The sequence below is a fragment of the Castanea sativa genome, chromosome 3 (assembly GCF_040712315.1).
Source record: "Castanea sativa cultivar Marrone di Chiusa Pesio chromosome 3, ASM4071231v1".
In the NCBI taxonomy this organism is placed as follows: Eukaryota; Viridiplantae; Streptophyta; class Magnoliopsida; order Fagales; family Fagaceae; genus Castanea; species Castanea sativa.
Window position 1 is genome coordinate 35,261,035 of NC_134015.1, and position 13,554 is coordinate 35,274,588.

Consider the following 13,554-nt stretch of genomic DNA (forward strand, 5'->3'; position numbering starts at 1 on the left):
CAACTATACCCCTCACAGCCTATCCCTCATAGAATCAGTATTGGCGGATGAACCTCCGGTAAAAGGAGGCAAGTCCATAAAAAATTCTGATGTCCATAATGTTTAGGGCTCAGGCCAATCTACAATTTCCCCAACCTTTTGTGGGTCTGAGACATGCCCAATGGGGATAAGATGAAACCTAGAAAACTGACTATTGGTATATGATACTGGAAAAGTATGGGGCAAATCAAACTTATCTGATATGATAAATAAGGTAGGGGTGGATGTATTTTTTTTTTTTTTTTTGGTTATATGAAATAAAAAAAACACTCAAGTATTAAAAGGATAGGTAAGCTAACCACCAAAGCAAACCCAAAGGGAATAGATATTACCACCCAAAGGAATTTTGCTAAGCATACAAAACTGAATTGGCTCACCACTCGATGGGATATAAAATATTACCACCCAAAGAGATACAGAAACCAAAACTCGTCACCCCAAGGAATCCAATCAAGGGATAAGAGTTAATTTATAAGAAATTCATCTTTTGAAGCACAAAGCTATATAAACTCAAATATCCTAGTAAGAAAAGGAATTAATTCTTCTAACCTAGTAAGAAAAGCAATTTAATTCCTAAACCAAGTAAAAAAAGAGACGATGTTTAACCAATTACATAAAGTAAATATACTAAAACAAATCCTAGGCATTAATACATTAGGCATTAGTCACAAATAGTAGTGGGCTGCATCCATAAGACCACCGGTTGGCCATCTTCTTCTTGCATCTACATCCATGGGGGATGTATCTTATGTCATACCAATCACCAAATCCTTCAATAACTAGAATCATTAGCAAACGATCATGGAAGATGAGCAATATACCAATTTGGATGGCCCTATAGCAACATGCACTTAATTCAAAAAGCCACAAGGAAATAGTTAAGGCTTAGGTGTGGAATGGAATAAGAGAATTCTGTAACTTCTACCACAACCAGCTTAAAAAGTTACGCATACAGACTGAAAAAGACAAAGAAGGAGCGATGAAATGATGATGTCAACAAATTACTAGTTTACCAGTAAACAAATTCAAATAAGTAATCCAGCATCAATGGCCAGACACCATGCAGTTTCTATTTAAGCATTTGGTTGTAATCTTAAGCAACCCACTTTGACTAGGTAATGGAATTAAACAGCACTGTAAAAAAATATTAGGAAACCCATTTGGCCAAAGCAATGGTATTAAATAGCACTGTACAAATATATATATATATATATATATATATTTTTAAATGATAAACTATGATAGACTGAGGAACCATAGAAATTGAAGGGAACTCACCCATTTTCACATCCAACAGCAAAATAGTTTATAGATCCAATCCATTCAAATAAATCTATAAATCATGAAGACGGACATCTTCCAGAATTTGCTTATATTAGGAAAGCAGAATGATACATATATTTGTTGCATTTGCACAGTGAATATCGCTAGATGTATGAGCAAAAATAATTATTTCAATACGTTAGAAGTATGTGGTTGAATGATTAAATTTACCATATTCTAATAACTTAAAATTTTGGGAGAATTGGTAATTTAACACAATAAAAAGAAGCATTCAATTTATATTTCTTGCATTATCATCACATGTATAAGAGGTGCTAATCGTATTGAAGGGCCTAAATTGTTAAAAGACTTACCGTTATATGTGGAAATAAATGAAGGCCCATTAATCTAAGTTTTCCCTAAAACATAATAATAAATCAATAAAAAAGAACAGAAATCTACCTGAAGAAGAAAGGGAACCCCAAACCTTATCCAGATATCTTAAAACTTCACAACAAGCCTCATCAATGGACATCATGCCTGAAGTAGTTGGCCAGTGAGCAAGCGTATCTTCACCACCATTTCTTCCAATATTCTGGGGCACATTTGTATTAGCTTGATGCTTATTTGCATCACTAGTAATCTTGGATGAAAATATAAGGGAGTTGAGCATCTGACCTTCAAGTGTTTTAGAACTGCAGAAAAAGCTGGAGGGCTCCTGAGGTGTAATGCTCCCCAAGAGTACTCAGGAGGAACAATAGCCTGTCTAGAGAGAATGGGAGCACAACTCCAAGCTAGAGGCCAATCCTTTGACAGAATCGCTTCACTATATGAAGTAAGCACTCTCCTGCCACCTTTCTTGCCTCCAAAATTTGGCAAGCCATGTTCAGCAGGTATGCATGCAATATTGCCAAGGAGATTACAGAAGTTGTTTCCATAAAGTACGGCAAAGTTTGTGAAAATTGCTTCAACTACAGATCCTGCTAATGACCATATTTCCATGGACACTTCATTTTGAGAGTTGGTTATGTCCAACTCAAAATCATCCAAATTCCCAGATTTCATGCATTCACTTCCAAGAAACTCTACTCTTTTGGCACATTCAAGTATTACATCTGCTTCGGTTGCAGTTCGAAGACCAATTTTCCTCAAAATGCGAAGCCACCCATCTGTACTGAACCTTTCTCCTGGAAAGTTTTTTCCCTCACCAAGGAAAACAGATGTTAATAAAGCATCAGTGGGATCAAAGAGATCCTTGGGTCTAAACAGATCCGTCGAAAATTCAACAGCGTTCCTCACAAATTTAGTCTCCTTCAAAGCTTCAATTAAAGAAGAATCAACCTGAAGATCTTGCCAATTCGTGTAAAGATAAATTAATATATCCTCCTGTTCAGACTGAGGTTTTCTCTCAAATCCAGGCAACCCAAACCTTGTCAAAATTTGTTGATCATTCAACTCAGGTACCTCAAGTGCTCGAAGTAATGAACATTCAATTGAATCTGTGGAATAAGCGAGGCAGTGCTCATCATATGGTTTAAGGAATGAATTTGAAGAGATCATACATTGATATTCTCTGTGCAAGCGTGTGTATGATCCCACAACTGTTTTGTATATAGGTAGAGAACACAAAACTTCAAGTTCTTCATTTTTGTAATTAGAGCTATTAGAAAAGAAATCATTAGCAAAAAGGGTAAAAAGTTCATCTCGATCTGAAGTTGAAAGGGAAGTAAGTTCTAGGAAATAGCCAGCTTGTTTAGCTGCCACAAGCTTGGAAGCAATAACTTGCCCTAATGATTGGGAAGGAATAGGGAGGCAATTGCATGAAGCAGCACAGTCCATGAAAGTTATATCATAAATGGGTATATTACAGTGGTTCAACAGTGACAACAACCAAGGGTATTTGGTTCTGGATACTTCAAAAGCCAAAACATAGGACTGAAGTAATCTAGAATCAGAAGTGAGATTCATCGGTAACATTGTTGGATCTCTTCCTGTTGCACCCATTTCCAAGACACCATCTCCTGAGCCTGGATCGGTAACTGACGGTGGAATGAAGACCAAATGACACTCCCTTACACGGCATAAGATTGGCCTACCAAGAAAAGCAGGAATCAAGGGCCAATCAGAAAAGAGAGAGAGCTCTTCTGAAGATGAACTGAAAATTTTCCAAAAGAGTCTTATCCATTCAGGGGAAGGGCCGCCTTCACCACCAGAACTTGATGTTTTCTCCCACGAAAACCAAGGAGCCATATTTGAACCCATTACATGACTCACCCAATTAGCATGGAAAATCAGCTTCATATGACTGGCAAGTAAGTGAAGAGAAAATTTCTGTATTTTTAATAATGTCTGAAGAGCAGGATTCGAAAGAAAATCAGCCAAGATTGATCTATCCAATATCTTGGGATGGATAAACTTTGCTGCTAAAGGACTCATTAGTGCCTGCTGCTCCTTGTCTCCATACCAAAGTTCAGTAACCCCCAACTTTGTTAGATGGTTTGTCGCAGTTGGACATGGTAAACCATTAAGCTCAGCAACTATTGATAAAAGCTTCTGGTTCACACTTCCACTGCTGCTATTACTGCTACTACCAATGGTATTCCTTTGAACTAATGGCCCTCCAGTTCTACCAATGTCTTCAACAACTACCCGGCCAAAATCAAATATAGCCTTCCCCAAACTTGTCACCATTTCAAGAGCATCTCCAGAGCTAACTGCACCCTCAGTAGACAACCCAGGAAAACTACGCCCATAAGGGACTAAAGCAGATGCTCTATTAATAGAATTGGAGTTAACAGGGTTATGTGATGCATCATCTTCATTAAAATTAGATGTTACTGGGAGCTGAATATCCGACAAGCAATACTCAAGAACATCCACATAAGTATCAACTGATCGAAGAACAATAGATGTTAAAGAAGCCCTTAAAAGATCTCGAACCATCTTAGGTTTAATTTCTCGAACTGTTGCCCCCACGGCTTGTATCTCAGTTACCAACTCCCATGGTACTGAAAATACTGGATAATGCTCCTTCACAAAGCAGCAAACTGTACCTGGAAGCAAATTATCACCCACCCCATTCCCTGGTTGTGAAAGAAACATCCCCTCTTCGGCCTTGACTAAATTTCCCGAGTACAGCTGCCACACAGGAAGATTGATAGTATGAGCATAGAAAGGCTTTATTACCTGTTCAATTAGGCATTCCCAATCTGCTTTCAGCATCTCTGTTGAAACTGAATTTTTTCCATTGCCACTTTGATTAATCAAGGTGTGCTTGCTAGTCCTCGGCCAGAAGGAATAAATTTGATCTCCATAGGCCTTCAAAGACAGACTAATTGCATAAGCTGCATTTGACTCAATTGCAGAACTCAAAGGGTCCCTTCTTATCTTTTGGATTTCCAGTATCATTTCAATGTAGGAATCACGAACACAAGCCATCAGTTCTCTGTTCCAAGCTTCAATTAAGTGATTTCCAGGATCAGGCTGTGCCACTACCAAAGCTTGCCGGTCTTGATGTTTAAAGAGAAAACGACCTCGATTATGACACACAAGGAAACATCCGAAGACAGTGACAGGAATATCTACCGCACCAGACAAAGGAAGAGGAGACATCATGGAACTTGTTGAATAAACATCAATTGGACGGCCATCTCGGGAAATATGTGCTGCAACTCCAGCAACAGGAGTCAAGTTGTATGCCAGATATCGCCTGCAAGAATAAAATGATGCCATCAACCACGTCAATTCAGAGAATGTTGCAGATTTTTTTGGGGAATTACAAAGGGTGGGATAATTATCCTAGTTAGTTAATTTTGTCTCAGGTTGAAGCGGGATAATAGTTAGGATGCAAGAAAGTTAATTACAGCCACCAACAAATGGTTTGAAATGGAATGTAAAAAGAAGGAAATGAGAAGGGAGGACACAGAAACCAAGAGACAGCAACAATTTCTTTGCACCAATGAATGAATTTGAAAATAATCACATGTTACCTCAATCTTGGTAAAGGACCAATAGGCCAGTGAGAATGCACTGTAGAATAAACTGAACGTTCTAACCTTGATTTCAAAGTAATTAATAACTAAACCACTGAAATTCTGCTCAACGAGAAGAGAAATTATCCTTCATGAAAGTGTAATGAACAGGAGATGAATTCCCGTATACAAAAGTAGGTTGGAGAGTAATTAGCACAGAGAGGGAATATGAATTTAAGAAGAAATTATTCAAACAAAAAAGAGAAACAAAAAGTTCTATTTGTAAGTAAGCAAGGGCACATGCAATTCTTGATAGCAAACTTATGCTTATTACTGTAAATACTGATTCGCAAGTGCTCAACTGTAAGAATGATATTACAACAGGGATGCTGAAAGTTCTATAATTACAAGTTTCCTTATCAAAAGTCAAGCAGTTAGCATTATCTATGATATTCATCTTCCCTATCCTTTATGACATAAAGAATAGCATATCTTTTGATAGATCGTATAGAAGAATGTACATAAAATTCATGTTTCAACTCAAAAGTACAGTGACATTAAAGGAGAAAGCCTTATACACACTTCACTTTCAAACATACCTATCAAGAGCCATGTTTCTTGTTTGCCCAGAACCCAGGCTGAGGACAACAAGCCATTGATCAACAACTTTAGTTCCTCCTTGGAAAATGTTCACATCTATTATGTGTAATTTTATTGCAGCGCTTGAGCTTCCAAATAACCTTGATATTTGGAACTTCCTCCACTTCTTTTCAGAGAAAGGATTCCTCATATTAGCAGATGATGATTCAACAAAAACTGAATAATCCTGACATGGCTGTGGGTTTCCTTTGTCCCATGTTGAGAGTGATACCTGTTAATATATAAAACTTTAGATAATATGCATTCATAAGACATTATTAAAAGAAAATAATAAATAAATTGTTGAAAGAGATCATAAAACGACGACTGTTTCATCTTTTAAGAAGTAACATACACTCCTACCAAACAAGATAAATTAGAGCATCAAGTTTGGTTCCTGTTTCTTCTGAATAAACTAGTATCTTTTTTTATTTTTTTAATAGGTTAAACTAATGTCTATTAAAGAAGTTCCATCATGCACGTCAAAAAGATGAAGTCCTGATATACACACAGCATGAAGAGGATTGGTTGGTGAGGTAAAATGGAATCTTCACCATCACTAAAAACACCTTATCAATGTCAATACATTTCATTCCCAAATAATTAATTTCATCTTGGACATCCTTAATCTAATCTCTTGGCTCCCCTCATCAGAAGTCCAAATATTTTCAAAGCTAATAATTTGACGTTCTCTAGTAGTCCTCTTCTCAAGAGGTTTAACAATCTCTAGTGGAGGATATTGCTCCCCCTTCTCAAGACCTCCAAGGTCTTTCATTTCATCATCATCCCATATAGCCTTAGCATTTTCATATTCTTCATCACCTATCACTTCCTCATTTGAAACACTATCAAGCAAAGAGAATTTTACTCTCTTGGTATCATCACCATCAATCCTAACTCTCAATTGTGGAGTTTTCTCAAAATTTTTAATCTCATTGAACTTCTTCTTACAGGCATTCACATGAGTCTTGTACATACCGCAACAAGCATGCCCTCTTGTAATAACCAATGATCCCTTAATAAGTTTCCATCTTCCATTTCCAAGGTAGTTACAATAACCCACTCAATCCATAGACAACATAGAAAATACATCCATCCTTAAATCTGGAATATATCGCACATCCTTCAATATCATGGCGCTACCAACATTGGTTTTGATGCACACATCACCAATTCCCACAATTTTCAAATAACTACAATTACCCATCTTCACTGTACCAAAGGCCCATGCTTTGTACGTGGTGAACAACCCTTTTGTAGGGATAACATGGTGGGAGGCTGCCAAATCAACAACCCACTCAACATCATTATTAGCAATAGGCTCACACTTTTACTCTTCAACAGAGAGCACCACAATGTCCTAAGCAATCATAGCAGCTATAGTATTTTTCTCACTATCATTCTTTTCATCTTTACCTTCAATTTATTCTTTATTCCAATGCTAAAAATTTCCTCTTATGTGATTTTTCTTTCCACAAAAGAAGCATTCTCTAGTATTCTTAAACTGAGATCTATCTCTTGATTGTGACCTATCATTGAATTTAACTAGATCATTAGGTCCACTGCTTCTACCTCTGCTCTTGTTTTCCGTGACAAAGGCTTGATCTTGTGCATTGTCTATACTCGCATCTCTCTTGCATTATCATTATAATTGAGTTTGTTTTTCCTTGCAGAATTGCTTACTGCCATTCTCATTGCCTCCCAATTATTTGTTAAAAAATCCAACACAATCAATGAACAAATCTCATCTTCAAAATCAATTTCCATGAAGGATAATTGATTTGTGATCGTATTGAACTCATTCAAATGTTGCGCGACAAGAGTGCCTTCTGCCTTTTTTAGATTGAACAACTTCTTCATCAGATGAACCTTGTTGTTAGCCAACAACTTTTCATATATACTAGACAAAGCCTTCATCAGATCCACTGTGGTCTTCTCCTTCATAACATTGTGTGCAACTGATTTTGACAGAGATAATCGAATAACTCCTAGTACTTATATATTAAGAAAATTTCATTCTTCATCTTTCATAGTATTAGGCTTCTTCCCTAAAAGAGGCAAATGCAACTTCTTCCAATAGAGATAATCTTTTATCTGCATCCTCCAATACCTAAAGTCTACGCCATCAAAATTCTCAATTCTCAATGTCTTTCCTTCATCTCCGGCCATTGCTTCCAATCAATCCTATGTTATGATACCACTTATTGGGTCCCAAATAATATTATCACCAAAATTATCAATCCAAAATAGCAATCACACAAAAACAAAAATATTTACATGGAAAACCCTTTCTCCATGAAGGGAAAAAACCACGGGACAAACTCCGAATAATTTAACTATTATCAATACAATTACAATAATTCTCAAAGTTTATGCCTAACTAGAGATTCAACATATTCAATAATAAATCCTCTTGTGTAAATCTCATGGCTAAAGAAAATCTCCTTGTTTTCTTTTCTCTCACACACACTAATTATTTCTCTCAAAAGCGGCAACACTTTGCTCTCTCGTCTCAATTTTCTTCTCTATGCACAACCCCCTCTCTCTTGGTTGTCTCTCTTTCTCTATGCGGCACCCACTCCTTGCTTTTATAAGCAAGCCAATCGCCTCTTATTCCTAATCCTATTTGAATTAGGATTCTTTGCTAGTCACGACAAAACAAGACAAGCCCATATATGACCTTTGCATGTGGGCTGGATTATGGTGCAATGTAGTAGTTAAAAGCCACTTCTCTTACAGAGCTCTCTCAACCACAATCTTCCTAAAATTCCCTTAGGTGGATCAAGAGAGGAGGATTCAAATTTGAAAATATGTGGGTTCACCCAATACACTGTACCCTATGATTGCCCTAACCAATGTTATTAATTCCGTTTCGGACCCCAGTTCGGTTTGTCTAGTAGAATGGAATATTTCGGTACCGGCCTATTTCGGTGTACCGTTTTAAGCTGTTTCGGGGTTCCTAAATATATATATATATATATATATATATATATATATATATATATATATATGAACACACACGTATATAACATAAAAGTTTCAATTTAAAGAAGTGTTACTATTATATAAAAAAAAATTGAATTTAATTAATTTTTTAAAATTAAATAAAGTAAAATTAAAAAAATTATTTATTTATAATTGTCTACTAATAAAATTCACATTTTGGATAATCCTAAAAAATACAATAAATGTGAAAGTCAAAGTACAAAAGTTTTTAACATTTTAATTAGTATATGAATCTTAAAACTATAATAATAAAAGAAGTGTTACGTTCACAATATTTTCATAACAAATCATAAGTGTCTAGTTATTATTAGTTTTAATTTAAACCTAGAATTAAAATTACTTTTTTGGTTATCAATAACAGTGAATATCAACCTATTATTTACAATTTATTGTGTAAGTATTGTGAAAATGCTATCAATATAACATTAATATAAAGTTATAAACCATTGTACACAGTGAGGAAAATAAGAATAGTACCTCTAACTGACATTTGATTTTGGTTTTTTTTTTTTTTGACTTTCTTTGTCATTTCCAAAGTTACTCGCGTGATGGGCTTAGAAAAGTTGAAATTTGAAATCAATAAAAGAGGATGGAATAGATAGAAGACACCAAGACACTCAAGAGTCAAGAAAATAGAAAAATAAAAGATCAAAAGAGTGAAAAGACTAGTCCCACAGTCCCACTAACCAGTGGATACAAAATGGAGAAGAAGCAGATAAAGAAGAAGAAGAAGTGGCTTGGGACGCTGGGTTCATTCAGGTAAACGGCAGGCCGGCTTCGTTTGGACCTTTTTTCTTTTTCTTTTTTTAAATAACAAGCCAAATCCTGTACTGGCCGGAATTTACATCTTGGCCAAAATTGTCCGGAATGACCAGAATGGCCCGAAATCTCCCGAAATCTTACCCGAGGTGGAACGTGGGGTATCCTGGTACCGGTTTGCATACTGGTACGAAAAATTCCGGCCGTTCCGGCCGGAACGGAACGGTATCAATAACAATGGCCCTAACAAGGGAAGGAGGTGCCATTTGAGCTAAAGCTCATTGGCAAAAGGTGGGATAAAATATAAGGATAATATAGGAAGTTAAATGGATTAGTTCTTTCTTTGGAAGTCCATATATTTTGGGCCAAAAAGAGCACTGTTCAATATGGGATAGAACAAGGTATTGAATGTCACATTTTAGATTAGATTAGGACAGATGTGGTGAACGTATATATGGTTCTGATTGATTTAGACCTAATTTTGATTCATGTAAGTACTATTCAATCTTAATCTTTTAAGAAAGGGACAATTCATAATGATCAGCAAGATATGTACGATGTTAATAGCTTAAGATTGTAGTAGGAAACAAAGGCCATCAAAAGCTAAGGCCACAAACATGAGTATTAAGTATCCATGGAGAAGATCAGAGAAGATATAGCAAAGGGGCAATTCCGCAATTGATCAACATATTAGGAACACTATTCCGTGAAGGAGTTTATAAGTGACAGTGTTATTATAAATAAAAGGGTAGTTTGGTCATCCAATAAAACTCAAACTGTTGCTAAGTGCTGTCCAATCTGATCCTCAGCTAATAATTCCATTTTCTTTCTTTCTTCTTTTCTAACATGACAAAAACATGGGAGATATACCCCAATATTATATATAATAACCAATTGCTATGCATTTAATATACCTTATTGATTAGGTAAAATCATCCATAACCGTTAATACCTGTAGAATTGACTTTAAGAATAGAAGTGTTCTAGATGCATGCTCCAAAAATCTGTCAGTTATTTGCTTTATTCTTTTTAATCCACTCTCAAGTCCATCTTTCATGCATTCTGGTGACAGAGGCATGCGGATAATGGTGGAATCTGATGATGACCATGACATATTTTGACCAATCATCATAGGACTAAATTGATCACTAAATCGCTGAGTCAAATTAGTACCTGAAAGACCATAAGAAAAATAGTTTAAATCTTTAATTCTATTCATGTAAAACATTAATTATAAAGATCCAAAATGTTAGGAAAGTAACCATCCAAGAAAATGTAAATATAAATTGCATTTTTCATCATAAACTATAGGGTCAATTGCAATATCCTCCCTAAGTTTAAAAATCAAAGGGGGCCCACTATTGAGCACAAAACTACCACCAGACTGTGTCAAATTATTATTATTATTATTATTAGATAAGTAATGGTATTTTATTAAGGGAATTGACTACTTGGTGCACACAATAATGAACACAAAGTACCCCAACTGCGTGTTTGTATGCAGTTGTAGCCAAGATTTGTGATAAAGCCATCATTTTAAATTCTAGTAACCCCAAATTCTGAGTATGGCTAAAACAAGATAAGTAAGTTCAGAATTCTGCTAGAATTTTTAGGCGGAATTTATAAAGCCAAAATTCTGGCAACAAATTCCTCCTGTAGAGTTGTCATTTGCAATTTCTCTCCTCTCTTCTATCAAATCTTTCCACAAATCAAAGACCCGCATAACTCTACTCAAATCACAAACCCACACCCAGGGAAAAAGAAAAAAAAGAAAAATCACAGACCCATAGATGACATAGGACAAGGGGGAACAACAAACTCTGATTTAGAACACCAGGGCAGATCTGGTATAGCTTGGGTTTTGAAGAATTAGAGTTAGGTTTTGGTGGGGAATAAGCTAGAAAATAGTAAGGATTATAGGGATCCAAAGGGTAAAAGGATTAGTAGGGTTTCAGAATGAAAACAAAGGTGAAAATCAAGATTTGGGTAGCTGTGAACAGTGATATGAATAGTAACCGTGAATAGTAAAATTAAAGAAAATAGATAAATTTTAGACATCACACCAAGGGTTCCTTGGCATCACCTTAGAGAAGGTTGCATCACACAAACCATAAGAAAGCTTCATAGCTCTTAAATTCTGAAAAAATTCATTATTAACCAACTCAATAGAAAGTACTACAACTCTTTAAACAGAATACTAATACCTAATCCTAGTTGAACTAGGATTTCTTAAAACCCTAATAAGACTTGGACTTGGACTCGGGCTTTTACTACTAAGCCCAACTAAATAATCAAACTTAAAATAAAGCCCAAAAGAAGATCTAATGGACTGTTAGCACAGCCCATTCAAGAATATTATGAAATTACAAAACTATCATTGATACATAAAATCAAATAAAATCTAATAAATCTGTCTTCCCATTGCCTCCTGTATCAATAGACCTCTGATCCCTACCCTCAAACGTGGTCGTTGTGGGGCTCTATCAACTAGCCACTGTCGGAAGTCGTCAGCTTCCAGAGTAGCAATTTTTGATGATCTTCATCTTCATTGGGCAGGCCTAGATTGGTAATCTTCATCAGACAAGTTAAAGACAACCAATCCCCCAAACAGCCACTCCTCCAACATCATTTCCTCTCTTAGTATATAAACCCAATGAGCCCTCCTTTCTTTTCACGACTTGATGTTTCTTGTTACGAGAAAACCAAGCTAAGGTACAATTATTCTTTACAAATCTTAAAAGAAATCCTGTTTGTCGTTCCCCTACCCACTTGCTCTTCTTTTCTTTTCATATTTTTCAAACTTTTATTTTGTTCTTATCCAGTCTAGAGATATTTCTTTGGGGAAGGATAGTGGAGTCCAGTAATGTCTAAGGAACAAAATTAATAATAAAAAATTAAAGATTAAAAAAAAAAGAAGAGGAAATTTAAAATTCAAGTGTCATGTCCAAACAATGACCTTTATGAATGATGGGACATTATAATTGGAGTGTAAATCCCAACATTTTGAAATTTCCCTGTAATCAACAAATTCTTCATCCAAACACACGGTAAAAGAATTACAAAAAGATTATGCACAAAAGTAAAGTGAATCTTTTAAGTCTAAAAGATTTGCTACTTGTAAGAACTTATGCATGAGACTAGTGGAACAAAATTCTAATTATCAATGATTCTAATAGTCATAATTGAGCTTCCTGCATCCTCAAAAGTGAGGCTATTTCTACACCCATTGAATCTGAATACCAAACGCTCTAAAGATGAAGCTCCACAAAACATATGAAATATCACAATGCATCAATAAAATGATCCATGTCTCCCCACTGCACCAACACATACAGCACCAACCAACAAAAGAAAAACCTTTCTTGATGAGATTATCACAACTAAGAATCTTCCCTCAAGCATATGTCCAGACAAAGAATGAAACCCTCCTTGGAGTCTTAACACACCAAATACTCCTCCAAGGGAAGAAATTTGCGTTAGTATCCCAAATATCCCCGTAATAAGAATGAACATCAAAACTACCACTTCTGTTCTGTCTCCATCATATCTTATTACACCCCTCTTCTCTAGGGATATTGTTCACCCATCTTTGCCTCCCTTGAAGCATCAAATAGGAAGTCTAGATCACATTTTTTCTCTATCTTGTGAAGTTTGTTAACTTGGTAAGCATCATGTGTCTTTTCCACCTAGTCTTCTTGGTCGAGATTCTGCACCATTTAAGTTTATACACTCTGATGTTTGGGTCTCTTTTTTGTGTTAAATAAATTCTTTTACTTTATTACTTTTGTTGATGATTTCTCTGATGACTTAATTGTTTTTAATAAAAAATAATTATGAGTTAATGTCCATGCTAAGTAATGTCTCCAAGACATCATTC

At 35.7% G+C, this 13,554-nt stretch overlaps 1 protein-coding gene across 2 annotated transcripts in view; it reads right to left on the bottom strand.

The window, feature by feature from the left end:
- Positions 1–13,554, bottom strand: part of LOC142629662 (uncharacterized) — a 65,402-nt gene that overhangs the window by 9,474 nt on the left and 42,374 nt on the right. For both annotated transcript variants that reach the window (XM_075803692.1, XM_075803691.1), the window contains exons 6-9: positions 10,630–10,850; positions 5,873–6,144; positions 1,981–5,011; positions 1,765–1,897 (exon numbers count right to left, since the gene is read on the bottom strand). In XM_075803692.1, coding sequence (XP_075659807.1) covers positions 1,765–1,897; positions 1,981–5,011; positions 5,873–6,144; positions 10,630–10,850 — 3,657 coding nt within the window. The remainder of the gene's footprint in view (positions 1–1,764; positions 1,898–1,980; positions 5,012–5,872; positions 6,145–10,629; positions 10,851–13,554) is intronic.